Source organism: Stomoxys calcitrans, chromosome 4 (genome assembly GCF_963082655.1).
Source record: "Stomoxys calcitrans chromosome 4, idStoCalc2.1, whole genome shotgun sequence".
In the NCBI taxonomy this organism is placed as follows: Eukaryota; Metazoa; Arthropoda; class Insecta; order Diptera; family Muscidae; genus Stomoxys; species Stomoxys calcitrans.
In genome coordinates, this window is record NC_081555.1 from 41,701,519 (window position 1) to 41,722,707 (window position 21,189).

At 42.6% G+C, this 21,189-nt stretch overlaps 1 protein-coding gene across 1 annotated transcript in view; it reads left to right on the forward strand.

The window, feature by feature from the left end:
• The window catches only part of LOC106081128 (protein sprint), an 840,648-nt gene that overhangs the window by 37,109 nt on the left and 782,350 nt on the right, over positions 1-21,189 (forward strand). The window contains exons 2-3 of the mRNA XM_013242875.2: positions 7,461-7,575; positions 15,118-15,196. Coding sequence (XP_013098329.2) covers positions 7,550-7,575; positions 15,118-15,196 — 105 coding nt within the window. The 5' untranslated portion in view covers positions 7,461-7,549. The remainder of the gene's footprint in view (positions 1-7,460; positions 7,576-15,117; positions 15,197-21,189) is intronic.

Here is a 21,189-nt window from a genome sequence, read left to right on the forward strand (position 1 = left end):
CGCAATTCCGATTTGGCTGAAATTTTGTACGACAGCTTCTTCCATGACCTTCAACATACGTATCCAATATTGTCTAAATTGATCTATAGCCTGATACGGTTCCCATATAAGTCGATCTCCCGATTATGCTTCTTGAGCCCCTACAAAGCGTAAATCTTATCCTAATAGAATTAAGGTAATCAAAATTCAATTCATTTATGGTCCGAATCGGACTATAACTTGATATAGCTACAATAGCATTGCAATTCTTATCCATTATTCTTTGTTTGCCTAAAAAGAGATTCCGCGCAAAGAATTCGACAAATGCGTTCCGTGATGGAGGGTATGTAAGATTCGACACAGCCGAACTTGGTACGCTTTAACTTCTTCGCTCTCCTTCTCTTCCGACACTTTTTCTTCATTTGGCGCTTTTCTACTGACTGTAAGTTTGAAATGAATGTCGCATTATTGGCTTGAGTAGCGTTTTGGCACTCCTGGTCGTACTATGTGTGCCTTGAGGGAGGCATTTGGTACAAAAGCATGGATGTTGCGTCTCTCATCTGTAGGTGTTGTTGTGCAGCTCTTCCTAAGCTATCGCACTTCCTGCATGGCGGTAATATCTGACCAGTACTTCTCCAATACATCCGCCAGTGCGCATACTGCAACCTCTCTATAAAGAGTGCGGACATTCCAGGTGCAGATAAGCAACATGGGGGGAATCCCTTTCAGTATTTAGTTTTACGGTTGATGGGCTACTAACCCGACCAGATCGGTCCAGATTTGCATATAGCTGCCATATAGACCAATCCCATGATTTAAGGTCTTGGGCCCATTAAAGGCGCATTTATTGTCCGATTTTGCCAAAATTTGGGACAGTGAGTTGTGTTAGGCCAGTCAACATCCTTCTTCAATTTAGCACAGATCGATCAAGATTTGGATATAGCTGCCATATAGACCGATCTCTCGATTTAAGGTTTTGGGCCCATAAAAGGCGTATTTATTGTCCGATTTCGCCGAAATTTGGGACAGTGAGTTGTGTTAGGCCCTTCAACATTATTCTTCAATTTGGCCCATATCGGTTCGGATTTGGATATAGCTGCCATATAGACAGGTCTCCCGATTTAAAGTCTTGGCCCCATAAAATGCGCATTTATTATCCGATTTCGCTAAAATTTGACACAGTGATTTATGTTGGGCTTTTCGACATACGTTTTGTATATGGTTCAGATCGGTCTATATTTGGATATGGCTACCAAAAAGATCAGTATTTTGTTCTACAAAATCGAACAATGGCATTACTTATTAGACCTCTCAATATCCGTGTCGAATTTGGACCAAATCGGACCATATTTCGATAAAGCTGTTATGGGGGCGGATTATGACGAAAGGTGGTTTATATATATACCCAAGGTGTTGGGTATCCAAAGTTCGGCTTGGCCGAACTTAACGCCTTTTTACTTGTTATCGTTGTACAGGGGAACCCGTGGCACAGTTTAGCTCACTGCCTTTAACGGATGTTAAAGGTAGTGAGGTGCTACATCGATGTTTAGGATGAAGGAAGACCAAGATAAGTCTAGATTTTGCCAAGTTAAAACCAATCAGAACCGTTGCTTGGTTTCCAACATCGCCAAGTCATCCAGTATCGCACAGCTTCATTTGATCAATATAAAGCAATGGTTGTTTCGGGCCGGTTTTGACCTCAGGCCATTGACATGCTTAGAAGTGGTCAAGGTCCCATTGTCATCTAGGCATGTTTTTGAGATAAAAAATAATATGCTTCCTATTTGTATAATTTGTTTGCTGGCCAATCCACAGTATCCACAGATACTTGGCCTCACCTTCCACTCTTTAATGTTTCACTTTTTCATATATTTAATGAAGCTAGGCATTCTTTAAGCGACATTCATATGTGCACCTAAATTTTAGCACAGCAAAGTGCGGCAATGCCAATAAAAAGTTTTATTGCTAGAATGCTACCAAATCTAAGTTCATGTGCAAATTTCTTCCAAATGCTGGCTGACAGCATACAACATCACGCACAGAAATTTGCAACGCACATGTGGTTGCCGTTGGTTGAGTTGGCTGCAAAAGAATTTGGGGTTGCTACGCCTTTCAATGAGTTGCTCAGGCAGGCCAGCATCCAATGAAATCTTCTGGTGGGGTATGTGTGTCGCTTCAGATTTCTTAGGACTCCCACTATGATTTTGCCATGAAATTCATGCACACATATAACCTGGCCACTTGTTTTTGCTTTTGGGAGAGAGAGGGCGAGAGAGAGAGAGAGAGAAAAGGAGAGTGTTTGATTTCAATTCCAAGTGTGATTTCTAGATTTGTTGCTGCTTTATTTCGTATTACAATTTGTCTTTGTATCGCATTGCATGCAGCAGCGAGTAGTTTTGCATCTTGATGGGCATTTGGTATGCATTACATGTTGGCTCTTTTGTACACAAAAGTTTTGTTTTTAGGTAAAAGCTGAAATTGTATTCTATACCTGAAACTGTTCACATATACGCCGCAGGCGATTTGACGGTGGAAGTTTGAAGCAAAGTTGTTTGAAGTTAAATATTGTCAGAATTTATATTTTGAGAGCGTGGCCAATTGCTTCGTCGCGCACACCGTCTGCATTCTTGTTCTGGGTGAGTGTGTTCAACTCCTTCCACCCACCCATGCAAACCACAACATGCCGCCCCCTTCAGGTGTCGAGTAGTTAATGGCGATTTTACATGTGTTAGATTATTTATTGATACCTCCTATGCCTGTGGGTATTGATGCTGCTGCTGCTGCCGCCAAATGTCATTGATCCCAATAAGAATCGAATGTAGGATGAGGCCAAAATTTACATTAAAAATAATGGATGAACATGCATTATGGAAATCTTATATATGGGAAGGAACATATTAAAACAAGCTATAGTCGTACTCGGACCAGAAATGAATGCTGATCATTGTAGAAGTCATAGTGTAATATTTGAGTTCATTCGGATAATAATTGCCCCTTGTAAGGGCTCAAGAAGCAAAATCGGGCGATCGGTTTATATGGGAGCTGTATCGATTCAGACCATATTAGACACGTATGTTGAAGGTCATGAGAGAAGCCGTTGCACAAAATTTCTTCCAAATCGTATGAGAATTGCGCCCTCTAGAGGCTCAAGAAGTCAAGATCCCAGATCGGTTTATATGGCAGCTATATCAGGTTATGTACCGATTTGCACCATACCAAGCACAATTGTTGGAAGTCATAACAAAACACTATGTGTAAAATTTCAGTCTAATCGGATGAGAACTGCGCCCTCTAGAGGCTCAAGAAGTAAAGACCATAGATCGGTTTATATGGCAGCTATATCAAAACATGGACCGATTTGGCCCATTTATAATCCCAATCGACCTACACTAATAAAAAGTATTTGTGCAAAATTTGAAGTGACTAGCTTTACTTCTTAGAAAGTTACCGTGCTTTCGAGAGACAGACGGACGGACGGAAGGACGGACTGACGGACGGTCATGGCTAGTTCGACTTAAATATCGTGACAACCAAGAATATATATACTTTATGGGGCCTTAGACGAATATTTCGAGGAGTTACAAACAGAATGACGAAATTATTGGGTTGCCCAAAAAGTAATTGCGGATTTTTTTAAAGAAAGTAAATGCATTTTTAATAAAACTTAGAATGAACTTTAATCAAATATACTTTTTTTACACTTTTTTTCTAAAGGAAGCTAAAAGTAACAGCTGATAACTGACAGAAGAAAGAATGCAATTACAGAGTCACAAGCTGTGAAAAAATTTGTCAACGCCGACTATATGAAAAATCCGCAATTACTTTTTGGGCAACCCAACAGTATACCCCCATCCTATGGTGGAGGGTATAAAAACACAAAACAAGTAAAAAGGCATTAAGTTCGGCCGCGTCGAACTTTGGATACCCACTACCTCGGGTATATATATAAACAACCTTTCGCCAGAATACGGAGAAAAATGCATAATTTATACCCCCATAGCAGTCTTATCGAAATAAGGTCTGATTTGGACCAAATTCGACATGGATATTGAGTGGTCTAAGTACAAGTCATTGTTCACTTTTGCAGAATAAAATATCTGAACCACACACGTCATGGATATCGAAAAGCCTAACAGAAGTCTTACTTTAATTGGCTATGACAGAATATTTCTTCCACTTGCTGAACGTAGAATAGCGTTCCAAGCGCCTCGATCTTCTGCGCTCATTCTAAAATCTCTGACACCAAGTTTCGAGGTGTCTCCCACAACTTGATCTTTCCATTGGGCTTTTGGTGTTCCCGGTTTGCGTGTACCACCGTGTTTGCCTTCAAAAGACTTCTTTGCTGGAGCTTCGTCAACCATTCTGACAACATGACATAGCCAACGCAGCCGTTGTATTTTGATGCGAGTAATTATGCTATCGTCGTCATACAGCTCGTGGTTCATACTTCGCCTATATTTTCCATTAACGCAAACTAGTCCATATAGTTTACGAAGAATCTTTCTCTCAAATACCCCAAGCACTGCCTCATCTGCTTTCACAAGTACCCATGTTTCAGAATCATATAACAGCACGGGTAGTCTCAGTGTCTTGTAAAGTGTTGTCTTCGTCTGTCGAGAGGTGGCCTTGTTTCTAAACTGCTTACTTAGTCCAAAGTAGCATCTGTTTGCCAGTATTATTCTTCGCTTAATCTCAAAACTGGTGTCATTCGTTTCTTTTACATCGGTGCCGAAGTAGATAAAGTTACTGACTGTCTCAAAGTTGTGTTTCCAACTTTCTCCATTTGCTTTATCTGCTCGGTTGTGCAAGGCTTTTCGGGGAGTTGAAACCATCCATTTTGTCTTATCTCCATTTACTCAGACTCATTTTCACTGACTCTCTTTCGATTCTTTCAAAGGCTGCAGTTACTACTTCCGGTGACCGACCTATGATATCGATGTCGTCGGCATAGGCGAGTAGCATGTGCTGTCTTGTGATTAGTGTGCCATATCTATTCACTTCTGCATCTCGTATAATCTTCTCCAGCAGGATATTAAAGAGATCACACGATAGGCTGTCTCCTTGTCTGAAACCTCGCTTGGTATTAAATGGACCGGAGAGATTCTTTCCTATTCTTACTGAGGAACGCGTATCACCAAGTGTCATCCTGCTGAGTCTTATTAAATTTGCAGGTATACTAAACTCAGACATGGCTTGAAATACCTTTGAACGTAAAGGAGTATCGAAGGCGGCTTTGTAGTCAACAAAGAGGTGGTAGGTGTTGATTTGTCCTTCTCGGGACTTTTCCAGGATTTGGCGCAGTGTGAATATCTGGTCCAGGGTGGGTTTACCAGGTCTAAAGCCGCATTGATAGGTTCCAATTATCTCATTGACTTTAGGTTTTAATCTTTCACACAGTACGCTCGAGAGTATCTTGTATGCGATGGGGATAAGACTTATTCCTTCCGTCTTGTCTCCTTTCTTGTGGACGGGACATAGTATGCTGAGGTTCCAATTATCGGGCATGCGTTCTTCTAGCCAGATTGCGCAGATAAGCTGATCCATACGCCTTATCAGCGTGTCGCCTGAGGTCTTAAATAGTTCAGCGGGTAACCCGTCGGCTCCTCCTGTCTTGTTGTTCTTTAGTCGGGTCATTGCTACTTGCACCTCATTCTGACTAGGAGGTAAACATTCTATATCATCATCAGGGATTGGTTCTGCGGTATCCTCTTCGCCGCCAACATCGGACACTAGCAGTTGGGTAAAATGTTCTTTCCATATCCTCAGCATGTTATCTGTGTCAGTTACCAGATTTCCTTCCTTGTCTCTGCAGGAGGATGTGCCTGCACCAAAGCCATCGGTTTGATGTTTAATTCTTTGGTAAAATTTCCGGACTTCATTCTGACTCCTGTACATCTCAATTTTCTCACACTTACGTCTTTCCATTTTCTTTTTCTTTCTGCGGAATAGACGTTTCTCCACTCTCCTTTTCTCCCGATACCTCTCCTTCATATGGCGCGTTGCTACTGATTGCAGGGTTGCTCTATATGCCGCATTCTTGGCTTCAATAGCATCTCGACACTCTTAGTCGTACCATAGGTTTCTTGGAGGAGGCTTCCGGTACCCAAGTACGGATTTCGCAGCATTTTCCATGGCGTGGACAATAGTTTGCCACTGCGCCATTATATCATCGGAACAAGGAGTGCTTTCATTGCAGTTGGGTCAGTCGGGTAGAGTATGCCGCTGCCATTTGTTGTGTTTGTAGCTTTTCAATGTCCAGCTTCCTTGCAGTGTCAGATCGTACTTTCCTCGCCATGTTCAAACGGATGCGAACCTTTGCTGCAACAAGGTAATGATCCGAATCTATATTCGCTCCGCGGATCGATCGTACATCTAACACGCTGGATGAATGCCTTCCATCTATCACAACGTGATCAATTTGGTGTTTCGTGTTAACCTAGCATAAGTAACTGTGTCGAATTTGAGCGAAATCGGTGTATAAATGTACCTTTTATTGGTCCAAGATTTTAAATCGAGAGATCGGTCTACATGGCGGCTATATCCAAATCTGAACCGATCTGGACCAAATTGCAGAAGGATGTCGAAGATCCCAACACAACTCACTGTCCCAAATATCAGCGATATCGGACAGTAAATGCGTCTTTTATGGGTCCAAACCCTTAAATCGAGAGATCGGTATATATGGAAGCTATATCCAAATCCGGACCGATCTGAGCTAAATTGAAGAAGGATGTCGAAAGTCCTAACACAACTCACTGTCCTACATTTCAGCAAAATCGGATAATAAATGTGGCTTTTATGGGCCTAAGACCCTAAATCGGCAAATCCCTCTATATGGCAGCTATATCGAAATCTGAACCGATCGTGACCAAATTGCAGAAGAATGTCGAAGATCCTAACACAACTCACTTTATCAAATTTCAGCAAAATCGGATAATAGATGTGGCTTTTATGGGCTAAGACTCGAAATCGGCGGATCGGTCTATATGGGGGCTATTTCAAGATATAGTCCGCTATAGCCCATCTTCGAACTTTACCTGCTTAGGGACAAAAAAAGAATCTGTGCAAAATTTCAGCTCAATATCTCTATTTTTAAAGACTGCAACGTGATTTCAACAGACAGACGGACGGACATGACTAGATCGTCTTAGATGTTTACGCTGATCAAGAATATATATACTTTATAGGATCTGAAATGAATATTTCGATGTGTTGCAAACAGAATGACAAAATGAATATACCCCCATCCTTTGGTGGTGGGTATAAAAACTATAATTCTGTTCGAGTGATTAAGGATTGTAATGTCTTAGATGGAACTTCTTGCTAGATTTGAACCTAGAATTTGAAGTTCTAATATTTCTACTTGCTTAACGTCTAGTTTTTTAATTTCGTTTTATACATGTGAAATATGAACAGCTAAAACACCAACAAAGAACCTTTAACAAATAAATTTATAACATTTGTTATTTTATCTTTTGCAGCGCCTTCAGAAAGCATCTCCATTAAGTGGAAATGACTGTAGTCGTATAAATTGTGAAGATCCTAAAAGTATGCAACAATAAATGTCATCATGACAACAGACGAAGTAATATTGCGGTAAGTAAAGTCTCTAACTTAAACGCACAAGCGCCACAAAAATAAACAATGAACAATAAACATTTGTTACACACACACACACGCAAGCACTCTCATCTACTAAACAACGAGCCAACTTAACGAATCCAATAAATTTTTCACTTGAGCACACTTACACTTTTGCAAACAAATTTCTCTTATGTTGAATCCGCAGACGCATTATATGGATTTTGGGGGAAGTACATATACACTTGTAACCAAATCTAAGTAGCATGCCGATATCTACGAATATTTCCTACTTCTACTACTCCTACATTGTGAAAATAAATGCCAATAAACATAAAGCATCAAACATTAAAAATTTAAGTTTAATTTTTGTATTCTTTCTCAAGATGTTTTTTTTTCTGGTTGTGGCAGTTTTTCTGTGGTCCTCTGCTAATGTCTGTTGAAGGGAATTTGTTGAAGTGGTAGCCTTTTCAATTCATGTTGCAATGTGAGTATCGTTGAAGCCAACAAATAAGTCTGCTATTTTCAGTATGCATTGTTACGTTGATTATCCCCAAATGGGAGGAAGGGGGGCAGAGCAGGCGAAAGTTTAGCCTCCCATTGCAATGGAAGAGTTTTTGCGTAACAACGAACAAGACGAATACGAAGACATTGTAGTCTCTTCAATGGCTGACATTATCCTTGGTAAACCGCAAATAACTGTGGCTTCGCAAAATCCTCCTTTTTTCAATTGTTCAGTTTCCCACATTCTTCTCCCTAAGATTTTGGGCAGAACTGAATGCAGCACCAGAACTGGAAACGGAAGTATAAGCAGCTGAAGAATAATGTTTGCAGTTTCCTTTGGCCCACGCTAGCAACGAATATCGCAGTATTGTGGTGAAGAACAGTTGTTTGGGGACTATTTTGGGAAGATTTTAGAAGGAAAAACCGGCCGAGCCGAATTTTGGGTACCCACCACCATTGATCCTGCTACAGAGATCAACACAGTTAGGTTAGGTTAGGTTGAAAAGAGGGTGCAGATATTAATCCGCCCCATGCCACTATGGACATACACCTAAGCCAGTAATCGGCTTATTGTGCGCTCTTAAAAGTATAAAGTAACCTATAAAATAAAAATTTTAAGTTAGGAATCCCGTGCTACTTACAAAATCCTTAATTGTTTTCAATACCACTCCCTTAAGTTGGTTGATGTCTGGTATTGTGTTTCCACTTAAGTGCCGGTATCTGTAAGATGCGAAAGCCAGGCAATGGCAAAGGAAATTCTCCAATGTCTCATCATCTTCCCCGCATGCCCTACACATGGTATCACTTGCCGCAACCGATTTTACATAAGTGAGCTCGTAGCCCTATGTGTCCCGTTATGATACCAATAGATATACTGACCTCCTTCTTACTTACTTCCTTTCAGTAATAGTCTCGTCTTCTCATGATCTGGATCCCCCATAGGATTTTCGCCGTCCTACCGACCGTTTCGCTGTTCAACAAGGTTTCAGGCGCATTGGTCGTCCATGTCCTTAATTTGGAGTCCGTCGACCCGAAAGGCTTCGAGTTAACCAAGTTTATTGACGGCAGTCCTCTGACCTTCACCGGCAAGTTTTGTGCCCTTTAATTTTCCCTTACTCTGTTATGGCCCGGTACCCAAACGAAGCGAATAGTGCCATCCTCATAGAAGGCGTTAATCTCCTTCTTAAACTCCACGACTATTCGTGACCTTACCGTCCTGGTTATTATTGCCCTTATGGCATTTTTACTGTCGGTAAAGATGTTCATACTCGACGTCCTCGTGTTAGCACCACACCACTTCACGCATTCCATGATCGCCCGGATCTCCAACTGCAGGACCGTATTGTGGTCAGGCAGTCTAAATCAAATCTCAGTCCCTGGGTTCTGAATGTAGACCCCCAGGTACACTATGTCCTTTAGCTTTGATCCATACGTGTAACATGGTCTTCCAGATGACAATACTAGGGTTCCGTCAATCCAAAACTGTGCCGATAGCAGCAGTGCCTCGCACTCAGCTTCAAGGTTCCGATCGGAAACCTCTTCCCTTCCTTCCAGTTTTCGCCGCCTCGATTATACTGCGATGTTATGAGCTGCTCCCAATCCATTCTCCCATCGCCTTAAGTCTCATAGCCGCAGTGGCTTCCACACACTAAATCTGAATGTCAATGGATCGGATATCTAGAATAGTCTCCAGTGCCCGAGTGAGAGTGGTCCTCATCGCTCCGCCCATGCCAAGGCCTCTGGCAGCAGTGCCTCGCACTCAACTTCAAGATTCATCTCAGGTATCCGATCGGAATCCTCTTCCATTCCTTCCATGTTTCCTATCGTTGCCTCGATTATACCGCAATGGTATAAGCTGCTCCCAATCCATTTTCCCATCGCCTTAAGTCTCATAGCCGCAGTGGCTGCCTCACAGTGCCCTAGTGGGCGTGGTCCTCATCGCTTCGCCCATGCCAAGACAACATGTTCTCTGAACCTGTTGTATGGTCCTTATGTTGCACTTTTTCTCTTCAGCAAAATGCAAATTTTGCCCATGAACATTCTACTAAGGAACAGGGGCTAACTTCTCACCTATCAATGAGTGCAGTCCGATTCAAGTTTAAGCTCAACGATAAGGGACCTCCTTATTATAGCCGAGTCCGAACGTTGTGCCACAGTGTGACAGTGTGGAGAGAAGTTTTACATGGCATATTGCCTCACAAATGTTGCCAGCATTAGGAGGGGAAAGCCACCGCTGAAAACTTTTTCTGATGGTCTCGCCAGGATTCAAACCCAGGCCTTCAGCGTCATAGGCGGACATGTTAACCTCTGCGCTACGGTGGCCTCCATAGCAGTCCACCAAACTACTGAGACGTATGTAAGTATTGGTCTAATCACGTTTCTGTAGAGCCAGTGGACTATCCTCGGATTCAGGCCTCATTTCGAGCCTTTGGCCTGTCTACATAGTGCCCAATATCTGTGAGTCTTTTCAGTACTCTCCGGAATGTGACACTTCCAATTTAGTTTCCTGTCCATGATCACATTTAAGTATTTGACCTTGTCAGATATCGAAATCGCCTTATTGATGAAATGTGGTGCATTAAATTGGCCCACCTTCGTCTTCCTCGTGAACAGGCATATTTCAGTCTTCTCTGGGTTAACATTGAGACCTCTGGGTCCAGACCAGTCATATACCATATGCAAGACCCTTTTGGCACTTCTGCATAGCTCGTTCGGATATTTACACCTTAGAAGTATTTTAACATCGTCTGCGTAGCAGACGGGTTCAAATCCCTCCCCAGTCAGCATCCGTAATAGGTCATTTATAGTGGTCACCCCTAGGAGTGGCGATAAATGCCCCCCTGTGGTGTGCCCTGTGCCACTTTCTCCCTTATATTTATGCCTTGAAACATCCAATTTATCCACCTGTTCCTTAGCATATGGTTTATCCAGCCTTTAAGGACCGGATCTACCCTGTACTGGTCTGAGGATGTCTGATTTAGTGGATGTAAATATTTGCAAGTTGTTGGGTTTTTTGAAGCGATCTGGATGGTTCAACGTTAGGTACTAGAAGGCATATTCCTTCTTCTGTACCCAATCGAAGACATCAACGTACCTTATTTACCAAAATTCAAGCCAATCGTGCAACAATTTTGACTTCTAAAGGGTAAAGAAATCTAATCCAGAGATCGCCTTATATGGGGGCTATATCTAGTGCGGTATCTATATAGGCGGGATTTTGTGTGGCTATTGATAGTTATAAACGAACTTCACATACCAAATTGCTACCAAATCTAACAGAAATTTAGGCTTCCAGGAGCTAGAGAAGTAAAACGGGAGGATCTCTTTATATGGGGACTTTTTCTAATTAACCGTCTATGTGGGTGGGCTATATTTGGTGTGGGTGCTGGATACCCTCCACCTTACATAGATGATTTCAGCTCAATCCTTTTCCCCTCTCTGACTTACCAAAACACTGTGCATCTATTCTTCATTTCAGCACTACCAAAGCAAATGACTACACTTCTTGTTCCATGTAAACCTTACCAATTGTTTCCATAGTTACACGTATCTACCTCCCAGGCAATGCTGATCTTTGCAGTTGGTCGTTTCCGTTTGAGTTCGAGTAAATTGCAACAATTTGTTAACCTGACATTCTCGACTAGTCGATAGCTTTTGTTGTCGATGTCGAACATCAGGACTCATGAAAGTGTTTCCACAGGATGTAAGACAACACAAAGAGTTCATGGTGGTTTCTAGTCACACAAAACTTCTTTTATTTTGTCTGCTCATCACCATTGACTTTTGTTTGTTGCTGCAGCAGCCTTTGCCAATTTTGTTTAAATTTCATTCTTTGCTTGGGTGCCACCGGTACTCCCCCAACTTTGGTGATGTTTCTATGAGGGCCAGGCATAGGGCACGACCAAAGTCTACATCAGTATTCCAAACTGCCGCCTTTTGTCGCTGTTTAAACAATGCGTCAAGTGGGGCGTATTGCATACAAAATTTCATTTAATTTGCTGACATTAAACCGACAACAATGCTTGGCTGACAAAATTGTTCTCACAATTCGCAAACAGTTTCTGGCAAAGCGAACGAGGTTATGGTGGCGAAATGTAGCTCCTTGTTCAGAAGTGTCGAGATTTAATAGATTAATGTCATGGTTAAATGTGATTTCTCCACTGTTGCCGTTGCTTCCACATCAAGGCAATAAATATTTAATTATACCCCAGAATCATCCATGGCTGGAATTAGAAGCCAAGATAATATCCACAATGTGGCAATGCTAATAATCATAGCTGTTAATATTGTGGAACATTTAAGAAGTTGATAAATTGGTCTCTTGATAAGGAAAACACATTTTAAGAAGAATCAAGCAGCAAATCAGCGCCAATGATTAGTATTAGGCTGATTTGTTGAAAACTTTGTTCTAGGCAGTGGCGAAAAAGCGACAGACCTCTTCAGGTTTAGATTAGGCTACATAATTTTGGAATGCTCACAGCCTCCTCTTTGTGACCATCTATCATGCGTTGTCCTTCGCGTCTAGTCCTGTAAACTTAGCTTATATGGTGCTAGAGGTATACCCACCGATTCCAGTTTCCCTGGAATGCGCTTAACAATTCTTTGAGATATCTTTCTGGCCCGGCACATAGAACAGTTGAATTTTGAACTGTTCAGCCATCTCATTGAGAGATCTGCGACAGTCGAAGGCAGCTTTTGTGTTCAGAAATACGTTTTCCGGGGATTAAATAACTGCCCGGATGTCTGAAAAGATATTTATGCCAATCGTAGTCATATCTTAGCAATTCCACCTCTTCCTTTATTACAAGGATCTCCGCTTGATACACACTGCAGTGGTCATGTAACCATTTCGATATGACCAGTTCTAGATCTTTAGAGTACACCCCAAAGCCCACCTGATCATCTTGTTTGGAATCATCCGTATAGAAGTCAATGTATCTTCTGTTACCAGGGATTTCGTAGTTCCAATCGGTTCTATCAGGAAAAGTGGTACAGTACTTTTTATCAAAAAGCGGCTCAGGTAGGGCGTAATCCACACTGCCTGGAACATGGGATATTCTATCACTGCCAACACAGTGTTCGTAGCCGCCACATGACCATAGAGAAAGCTCCCTTAGCCTTAGTGACGGTAGTTCTCGCAGCTATTTGTCAAGCCACAATGTCCAGAGACATGAGATGTAGCATTAAATTCAGTGCATCAGATGGTGTCGTCCTAAGTGCGGCTGTGATGCACAAGCAACCTATCCATTGAATGCGATTGACTATTAAACAGTAGGTGGACTTTCGAAGCGACGTCCACCAGATCACAACACCATATAGAAGTATAAGTCTGACAACTGCAGCATAAACCCAGTACATGGCACGCGGTTAAAACCCCCAGTTAAAAAGGGGACGCATATCGTGCGGTCCCTAGTCACAATCGGGACATACATCTTACACGTCGGCATCAAGTCTTGCTCTGTAGGACTTGAGGTGACTGCATCTGCCGGAACATAATTGAGCCAGAACTACTCTGGTTTGTCACCCCCCACTTCCTACCGAACATCCTCCTGGAAGAGTAAAAAGGGCACAGTGCCTTGCACCTTCTTTCTTCGGTGTTTCTCTTCCAGGACAGGTTCAAATCGAGGACTATGCCTAGGTACTTCGCCTCCTTCGACAGCCGCAGGGTGACCTCGTCCAAGGACGCGAGTCGATATCTACGCGTAAAGAGCACCAGTTCCGTCCTGGGTTGGTCCTCAACCCATTTCTCGTAGCCCATCGCGACAACCTCCTCAGTGACCCATTCATGATCTCGCTGATCGTCGACAGAAACTTGCCTCGGACCAGCAGCACGATGTCGTCCGCAAAATCGATAAACCTCGTACCGTCCCCACCGAGATCCAGCAGGATTTCATTAATCACGAGGTTCCTGCCTTTGAGGTATGCGTGTTGTCCTCCACTGAAGTGCTCCGGCGTCAGTACCCCTCTCACATTCAGGTTAATCAGCAAAAACGATGACAGACTAATAGGCCTATAATCTTTCGTCGTACTGTGGTTTAATCTTCCCGCCTTGGGGATAAAGGCCACCATGGCAGGGTGACTCCAATGGATTCCTGCAGCAGTGCCGGCATAATTCCGGAAATTGCGGACAGCCCACTCTATCTTCTGCTCGTCCACGATGTCCCTGATGAGGTCATCAGTTAAGGCCACATGTGAAGATATTGCGATGTCCTGGTCTACCGGTGAACTTGTGACACATTTTAGCTCACTTCTTTTAACGGATGTTAAAGGTAGCTACCCAAGTGACACCGCGAGGGGGTTTGTGTCCACATTTGAGATTAAGGAAGACCAAGATAAGTCTTGGTTTCCAACATCCTCAAGTCACCCATAAGACTCATTTATAACCTGATTTTGCTGAAATTTGGTACATTGAGTTGCGCACAGATTGGGGATCTTTGATCTTCCGCAAAGATTGGAAACTCGTGCCGACCAGATCGGGCTGTATCTTTTTATAGCCCGCATATAGACCGTTCCCCAGATTTGAGAACATAAAAGCTGATTATACTGAAATTTGACACACTGAGCTGGTTATTATTCTTTGACGTCCATGCGGAGTATGGTGTAGATCGGACCATTTTTGGGTATATTCCCCATATAGGCCGATATGCAGGTTGAAGGTTTTTCGCCCATTACTGGCCTAGTTATCATCCTCGAGTAGGTGGGTATCCAAATTTCGGCCCGGCCGTTTGACTTGTTTTGGAACTGTTGGTTCAAATCCCGTGGAAAATAATCGATCTTAAGTGAATCTATTAAACGGCATATAAATTGCGGCATCAATGCTCATCCTACTCTCACTTCTGATGACACTTTGTATTTTAATGGGGTTGTTGTCATTTATAAATAGAGCAAATATTTTTTTTTAGCTAAAATGCCATTCTTAAGTGAGACAATTGTGGCACAAACGAATAACAGACCCACTTTCTTAATCAGGTTTTATTTGCTTAGATTTGAATCTGTCTAGTCTGAGTGAGTTGACCCCATAATTGATTCAATTTATTTTGCATTTCTTTGCAGGCGTGATAGAGCAGCCGAAAATGGGGAGGAGTACAGGGAGCCGCCACCTCGAATACGAGGTCAAAGTACATATCTTGCGGTAAGTTGATTAGAGCTAAGTTTCAAATGTTGCTGAACGTTGCGTTGAAAATATAATTTTATGAAAAATTTACATTGTGTTGCAACTTCTCATTCATTGTCCCACAAAAGAGCGTGAATCTTTTAGTCCGAAAATGAATATGCCAAATATTTTGCCAAGTTTATGGTCTACCGATTATGGACGAGTGGATGAATGATCCATGACAAGTATGTAAGTTGGCGCTACACCAAATAGCTTCTGCTCAGTTGCTGTTGATTTATGTGTAGAATTTTAATGGGCATTGCCACAAAGCAAACGGACCCACAACCATCCTCGATGTTACTATACCCAGAGATACGGCAAAGTTTGTGTGTGTGGGGAGATGTAAGCAGATGTACTTTACGGCATTCCGTGCGTCTGTCTGATCTACCGTCTGCGACATCAACGCCAATTGTTCATGGGCAATGGGAGGCGGCTCTGCCTTTGTTACGATTATCACGCTGTTGCAAGTAAATTTCAAGGCAGACCCCAGTGGGATATTATGAGTGCAGAATCAAATCACTTTTACTATATTTAAGCACTTTACGTTTGTTTGCCTTTGCGATGGTGCCCTTATTTAAGTCTCAGAGTGCTATGGTACCTTGCTCTCATCTTTTTCCTAGAAGAACCGCAAGCAAATTTAGCTTTATTGAGATTTAAATAATGCCTCCGCTTGCAGCAGTAAGGCAGGGACAGTAATGAATGAATAACAAAGAAACGGTATTTTCCCGGTCTGTTCAACATTGCGGTGGAGAAGTATTTGTAGAATTGCTTTGCCACTAGTTTTTGGTTGATATTACCAAGTAGGAAAAGTTTTCATAGAAAATAATACCAATCTCTAGCCCTTGAAGTTCTCCAGTTTAGACCAATCCTAAACCACAAAAGTTTCTAAAATTTCTCTTTGTTGAAGATTTGGTTGAAATAAATGTCTGGATTTAGATTCATAGTTTGGGTTCTACGATAAATCTTATCGACGATGAGTCATCCTCTGTGTTCGACAAAAGTTTATTCTCCCCAGATTCTTTTAATAAGAACTGTCCTTGCGGCAGTTTGGATTATACACTGTCTGAGCCGGTTTTTGATCAAATTACTGTGCTACTATTCCTGATAGGGCCGTTTGGAACTATGTCATCTCCGGTTATAGAAGTTGCATAGAGTCGGATCCATCCGTATAGATCCGAATAAGACGACCAGGTAGGCTTTGGGGTTTATTCTGAAGAACTAGGACTGATCATATCAAGACGATTACCCGACCACTGTGAGGAGGCCACTGTAGCGCAGAGGTTAGCATGTCCGCTGAACGTCTGGGTTCGAATCATAGCGAGACCATCAGAACAAATTTTCAGCGGTGGTTTTCTCCTCCTAATGCTGGCAACATTTGTGAGATACTTTGTCATGTAAAACTTCTCTCCAAAGAGGTGTCGCACTGCGCCACGCCGTTCGGAATCTGCTCTAAAAAGGAGGCCCCTTATCATTGAGCTTAAACTTGAATCGGACTGCACTCATTGATATCTGAGAAGTTTGCCCTCGTTCTCTAGTGAAATGTCCATGGGCAAAATTTGCATATACGTCTGAGCTTAAACTTGAATCGGATTGCTCTCTCTGATATGTGAGAAGTTTGCCCCTGTTCCTTAGTGGAATGTTCAGGGCAAAATTAGCATCCCTGGTTAAAGAAGTTACATAGAGTTCTATACGGATGAATTCGAACAAGACTATCTGGTAGCTTTGGGGTTTACTCTGAAGAACTAGGACTGATCATATCAAGAGGATTACCCGACCACTGGGAGGAGGCTTATCACGCTGAAAGCCTGGGTTCGAATCCTGGCGAGACCATCAGAAAAAATTTTCAGCGGTGGTTTTCCCCTCCTATTGCTGGCAACATTTGTGAGCTACTATGTCATGTAAAACTTCTCTCCAAAGAGGTGTCGCACAGCGGCACGCCGTTCGGACTCTGCTCTAAAAAGGAGACCGCTTATCATTGAGCTTAAACTTGAATCGGATTGCTCTCATTGATATCTGAGAAGTTTGCCCCTGTTCCTTAGTGGAATGCTCACTGGAAAAATTTGCATTTTTTTACCCCACCATTACAGGGTGTGTCAAGCGTAGATCCTTGCAATAAAGGAAGTGGTGGAAAAGCTAAGATACAATGCCATAACGGCGCCAGGCATAAGTATCTTCTCATACATCCATTAAATCTCTGGGGAACATATATCTGAATTCAAAAACCGACCTAGAATGTCGCAAATATCTCAACGAGATGGCTGAACAGTTCGAAATTCACCTGTTCTGGGTGCCAGGCCACAGAGATATTCCAGGGAATTGTAGAGCAGACGAGTTTGCGAGACTAGAAACTTCCTTACACATTCCAGGGGAACAGGAATCTGTGGATATGGCTCTAGAGGCATGTAAGCTAAATCTTCAGGATCAGGCCCGATGCACAACGAATGACAGACACAAAGTCGGGATTGCGAACACTTCAATATTATATGGTTTAATCTAGACCTGAAGAGGTCTAGCTAGTAAAACAAACGTCTAAGTCCGTCATGACACTCTCTGATCGAAAAACATGCTGACAGACTGAAGGTTGTGAGTAACGACATTTGCAGAAGCTGTGAGGATGTCGAAGGAGAAGAGACTATAGAACACCTTCTGTATGTGTGTCCCACACTAGTAGTCAGATGGTGTTCCACTTTAGGTTCTCATTTCGTTGAGAACCTGTCTGATTTAGAGGATGTGAACATTCGCAAGTTGTTGGGCTTTTGAAAGCGATGTGGATAGTTGAATGATAGAAACTAGAAGGCATATTCCTTCTCCTATTGCTTTGGTATCACAAAGGACAAAAACGTCTAAATGAGTCTGAAGGCAGACTGCCACTTAAACCTACGGTGTGTTGTATCTTCATCCCGAATATGCTTGCTTGCTTCCGGATTTAGACACTTTATTACTTGGGTGGGGTGCAGTCAGAGTGATTAGGTTAAGTGTCAAAGTATGTTAGGTTAGGTTAAAAAAGAGCGCGGATATTAATTAGCCCCTTAACGAAGCTAGTGATCGGCTTGCTGTGCACTCTAAAGACAGCAAAGTAAAATTGCAAACTTGCCCATGAACATTCCATTAAGGAAAATGGACAAACTTGTCATGTATCAGTGAATGCTGTCCAAATCAAATATAAGCTCAATAATACGGAACCTGCTTTTTATAGCCGAGTCAAAACGGCGTGCAATAGTTCAACAACTCTTTGGGGAGAAGGTTTTACATGGCTTCTAAGCAGCGCTAGCATAAGTAAGGGTTAACCACCGATGAAGATTTTCTTTGATCTTGCCAGGTTTCGAACCCAGACGTTACGCGTCATAAGCGGACAGGCTAACCTCTGCGCTACGGTGGCTTCCAAATACTAAAAAGCTACCTCGAAAAAATCTAAGTCATGAATTCTGTGCTCTTAAATGCCGAATTGTTCTCCATTCCATGTCTCTAAGTCGGTATTGTGTACTCACCCAAGTGCCGCAGTTTGATAGCCGCGATAGCCGGACAATAATATAGAAAATGCTCCAGCGTCTCATCATCTATTCCACATGATATACACATGTTACCGCTTTACGCACCTTTTCTGCATAAGTGAGTTCATAGTGTATAAGTCCCTTAATAATACCGAAAGCCATATCGATCTCCTTCTTACCATCTTTCACCTTTAGACTCTTCTTCTCAAGATACGAATCTCCCCATAGAATAATTGTCGTCCTATCGACCGATTCGCTGTTCCAAAGTTCTACATAAGCTTTTGTTGTCCACGCCCTTAACTTGGATTGGGTGGATCGCCCCGAAAGGCTTCGGATTCACCAAGTTTACAGTTGGCAGTCCTCCGGCCTTCACGGCCAAAATGTCAGCACTATCATTTCCCCTTATTCCGTTATGGCCCGGCACCCAAACGAGGCGGAACGTGTTATCCTCAGAGAACGTCTTAATCTCCTTTTTACACTCCAAAAGTGTTCGTAACCTTACCGTTAACCGTTCTGGTTGTTATAGCCCTCGCATACTCTGACACCTAACCAAATCACTTTCCGTAAAGATGTTCACACTTGTCGTTCTCACGTTAATGCTGTACCACCTCACGCATTCGTTGGTTGCTCGGATCTCCGCCTACATGACCGTATTATGGTCGGGCAGTGGGAAACACATCCCAGATCCCGAGTCCTCGACGTAGACCCAAGGCCTAGTATATGCTCTATATTTGATTCATCCACTTACCATAAATTTCCATATGAGAATACTGGAGTTATGTCAATACAAGCTTGTGCCACTGCACTGTGGTCGGACTAGTGTTGACATTGTCGTCAATGTCATCTATGCTTCAACATTCTAAATTATCTATCCAAAGTCTTCTTCTGAGTAGTCGTCCCAATTTTGTCCAGTTGGTTTTCAACTTATTCCGCAAGCCTATCGGATTCGGATTTGGACGTGCTATTCCAAACATAATGTAGCGATGGTCTGAGAAGGAATGCTCCATGGAGACCTTCCAATCCTGAACGTCATCGATTAGATTTTCTGAACATATCGTCACATCTAATACCTCCTCCGTAATCCTATTAACAAAGGTAGCGGTGTTACCAATGTTAAGTGTTATTAGTTTGTTAGTATTCTAGAACTCTGTCAGGGTTTGGCCCCACTTATTAGTGTTGGTACTACCCCACGAAATGTGGTGAGATTTCGCATCGCATCCTGTTAGTACCTCATTTCCTGTCTGTTGCATCTCCGACGTAGGTGGCGTTGTCGAAGAGTCGAAGTGATGCCAGGTATGCTCCACCGTCGCCCTGTCTCATCACTATTGCACCCGACTTTGACAACTCTGGGGAAAATACATTATTTAAATTTTAATGACAAATAACGTAGGTCCTCGGCAGAGTTCCAGTGTTAGCATAGAATAATTTGTAGTTGCTATGATTTAGTCCTGAAACTTCGTTCCGGATCTTCCATGGCTTCTGAATTAAGGCAATAGGAATCTTGCCCTTGCTGATTTTCTCTATCAGACGGTCTCTGCACTGCCTGATGTTCCAATATAAGGATTTTTGCCTATATTAGTATTCCAAATCTTGAATAAGTGGGCTTCTTGGAAGTAGGTAATGGTCCCAACGTCTGCACTCTGTGCTTTAGGCATAATTGAGTTCTCTGTCATTGGACTGCCTTATGTTTCAGCATTAGGATCTTTAGTCTTCCTTATCTCGAGAAAGTCGTTGATGGTTCCGTCGTCGGGTCCCTGTTTTTTAGGCTGTGTTGGGTCTCTCGCCGATGCACTGCCTTATATTTTAGTATTAGGATCTTTGCTTGTCCTAGTCTTCCCAATATTCAGGAAGTTGGTGATTGTCTCGTCGTCGGCCCCCTCGATACCGTGTGTCCCGCCACTGCACCGCCTGATGACACAATATGAGGATATTTGCCTATCCTAGTCTTTCCAATCTTGAAAAAGAAATCCATGGCCCTTTAATACACCATACCTTTAGTCTTAGCCAAACTTGTCACGGAGACTTGATCAATGTCCACCACAAGGAGTGTCCCTTCCTTCTTCCCCTCGCTGTGGAAAACCTCCCATTTCTCCTCTATTAAATCTTGGTTTTGCTTGTTTAAAACTTCCATCATGCGATTTCGCCGCCCTCATCCTTGATGAAGGCCATCGCCTTTTTGAGCTGGGGGATGTCCATTATTCTCACAAGGTCGAGCTTTGCACCCCCAGGGAGTGTGGATACTTCCAACGAGCTTTTTGACGGTGTCAATACATTTCGCTGACGCATAGTGAATCTTTAAGATGTCCCCTTTACTATCGGCTCATAATTCGTATGGGTGGAACCCTTCAGAGTTCAACACATGTTCCATAACCCGTTCGTTTACCAAATGCCTCACCTGGTACCGACGATATGGTGGAATCCCACAGGATGTACAGCCGATTTCGATGACTGCATGAGTCATTTCATCTCTCTTGTGCTTCC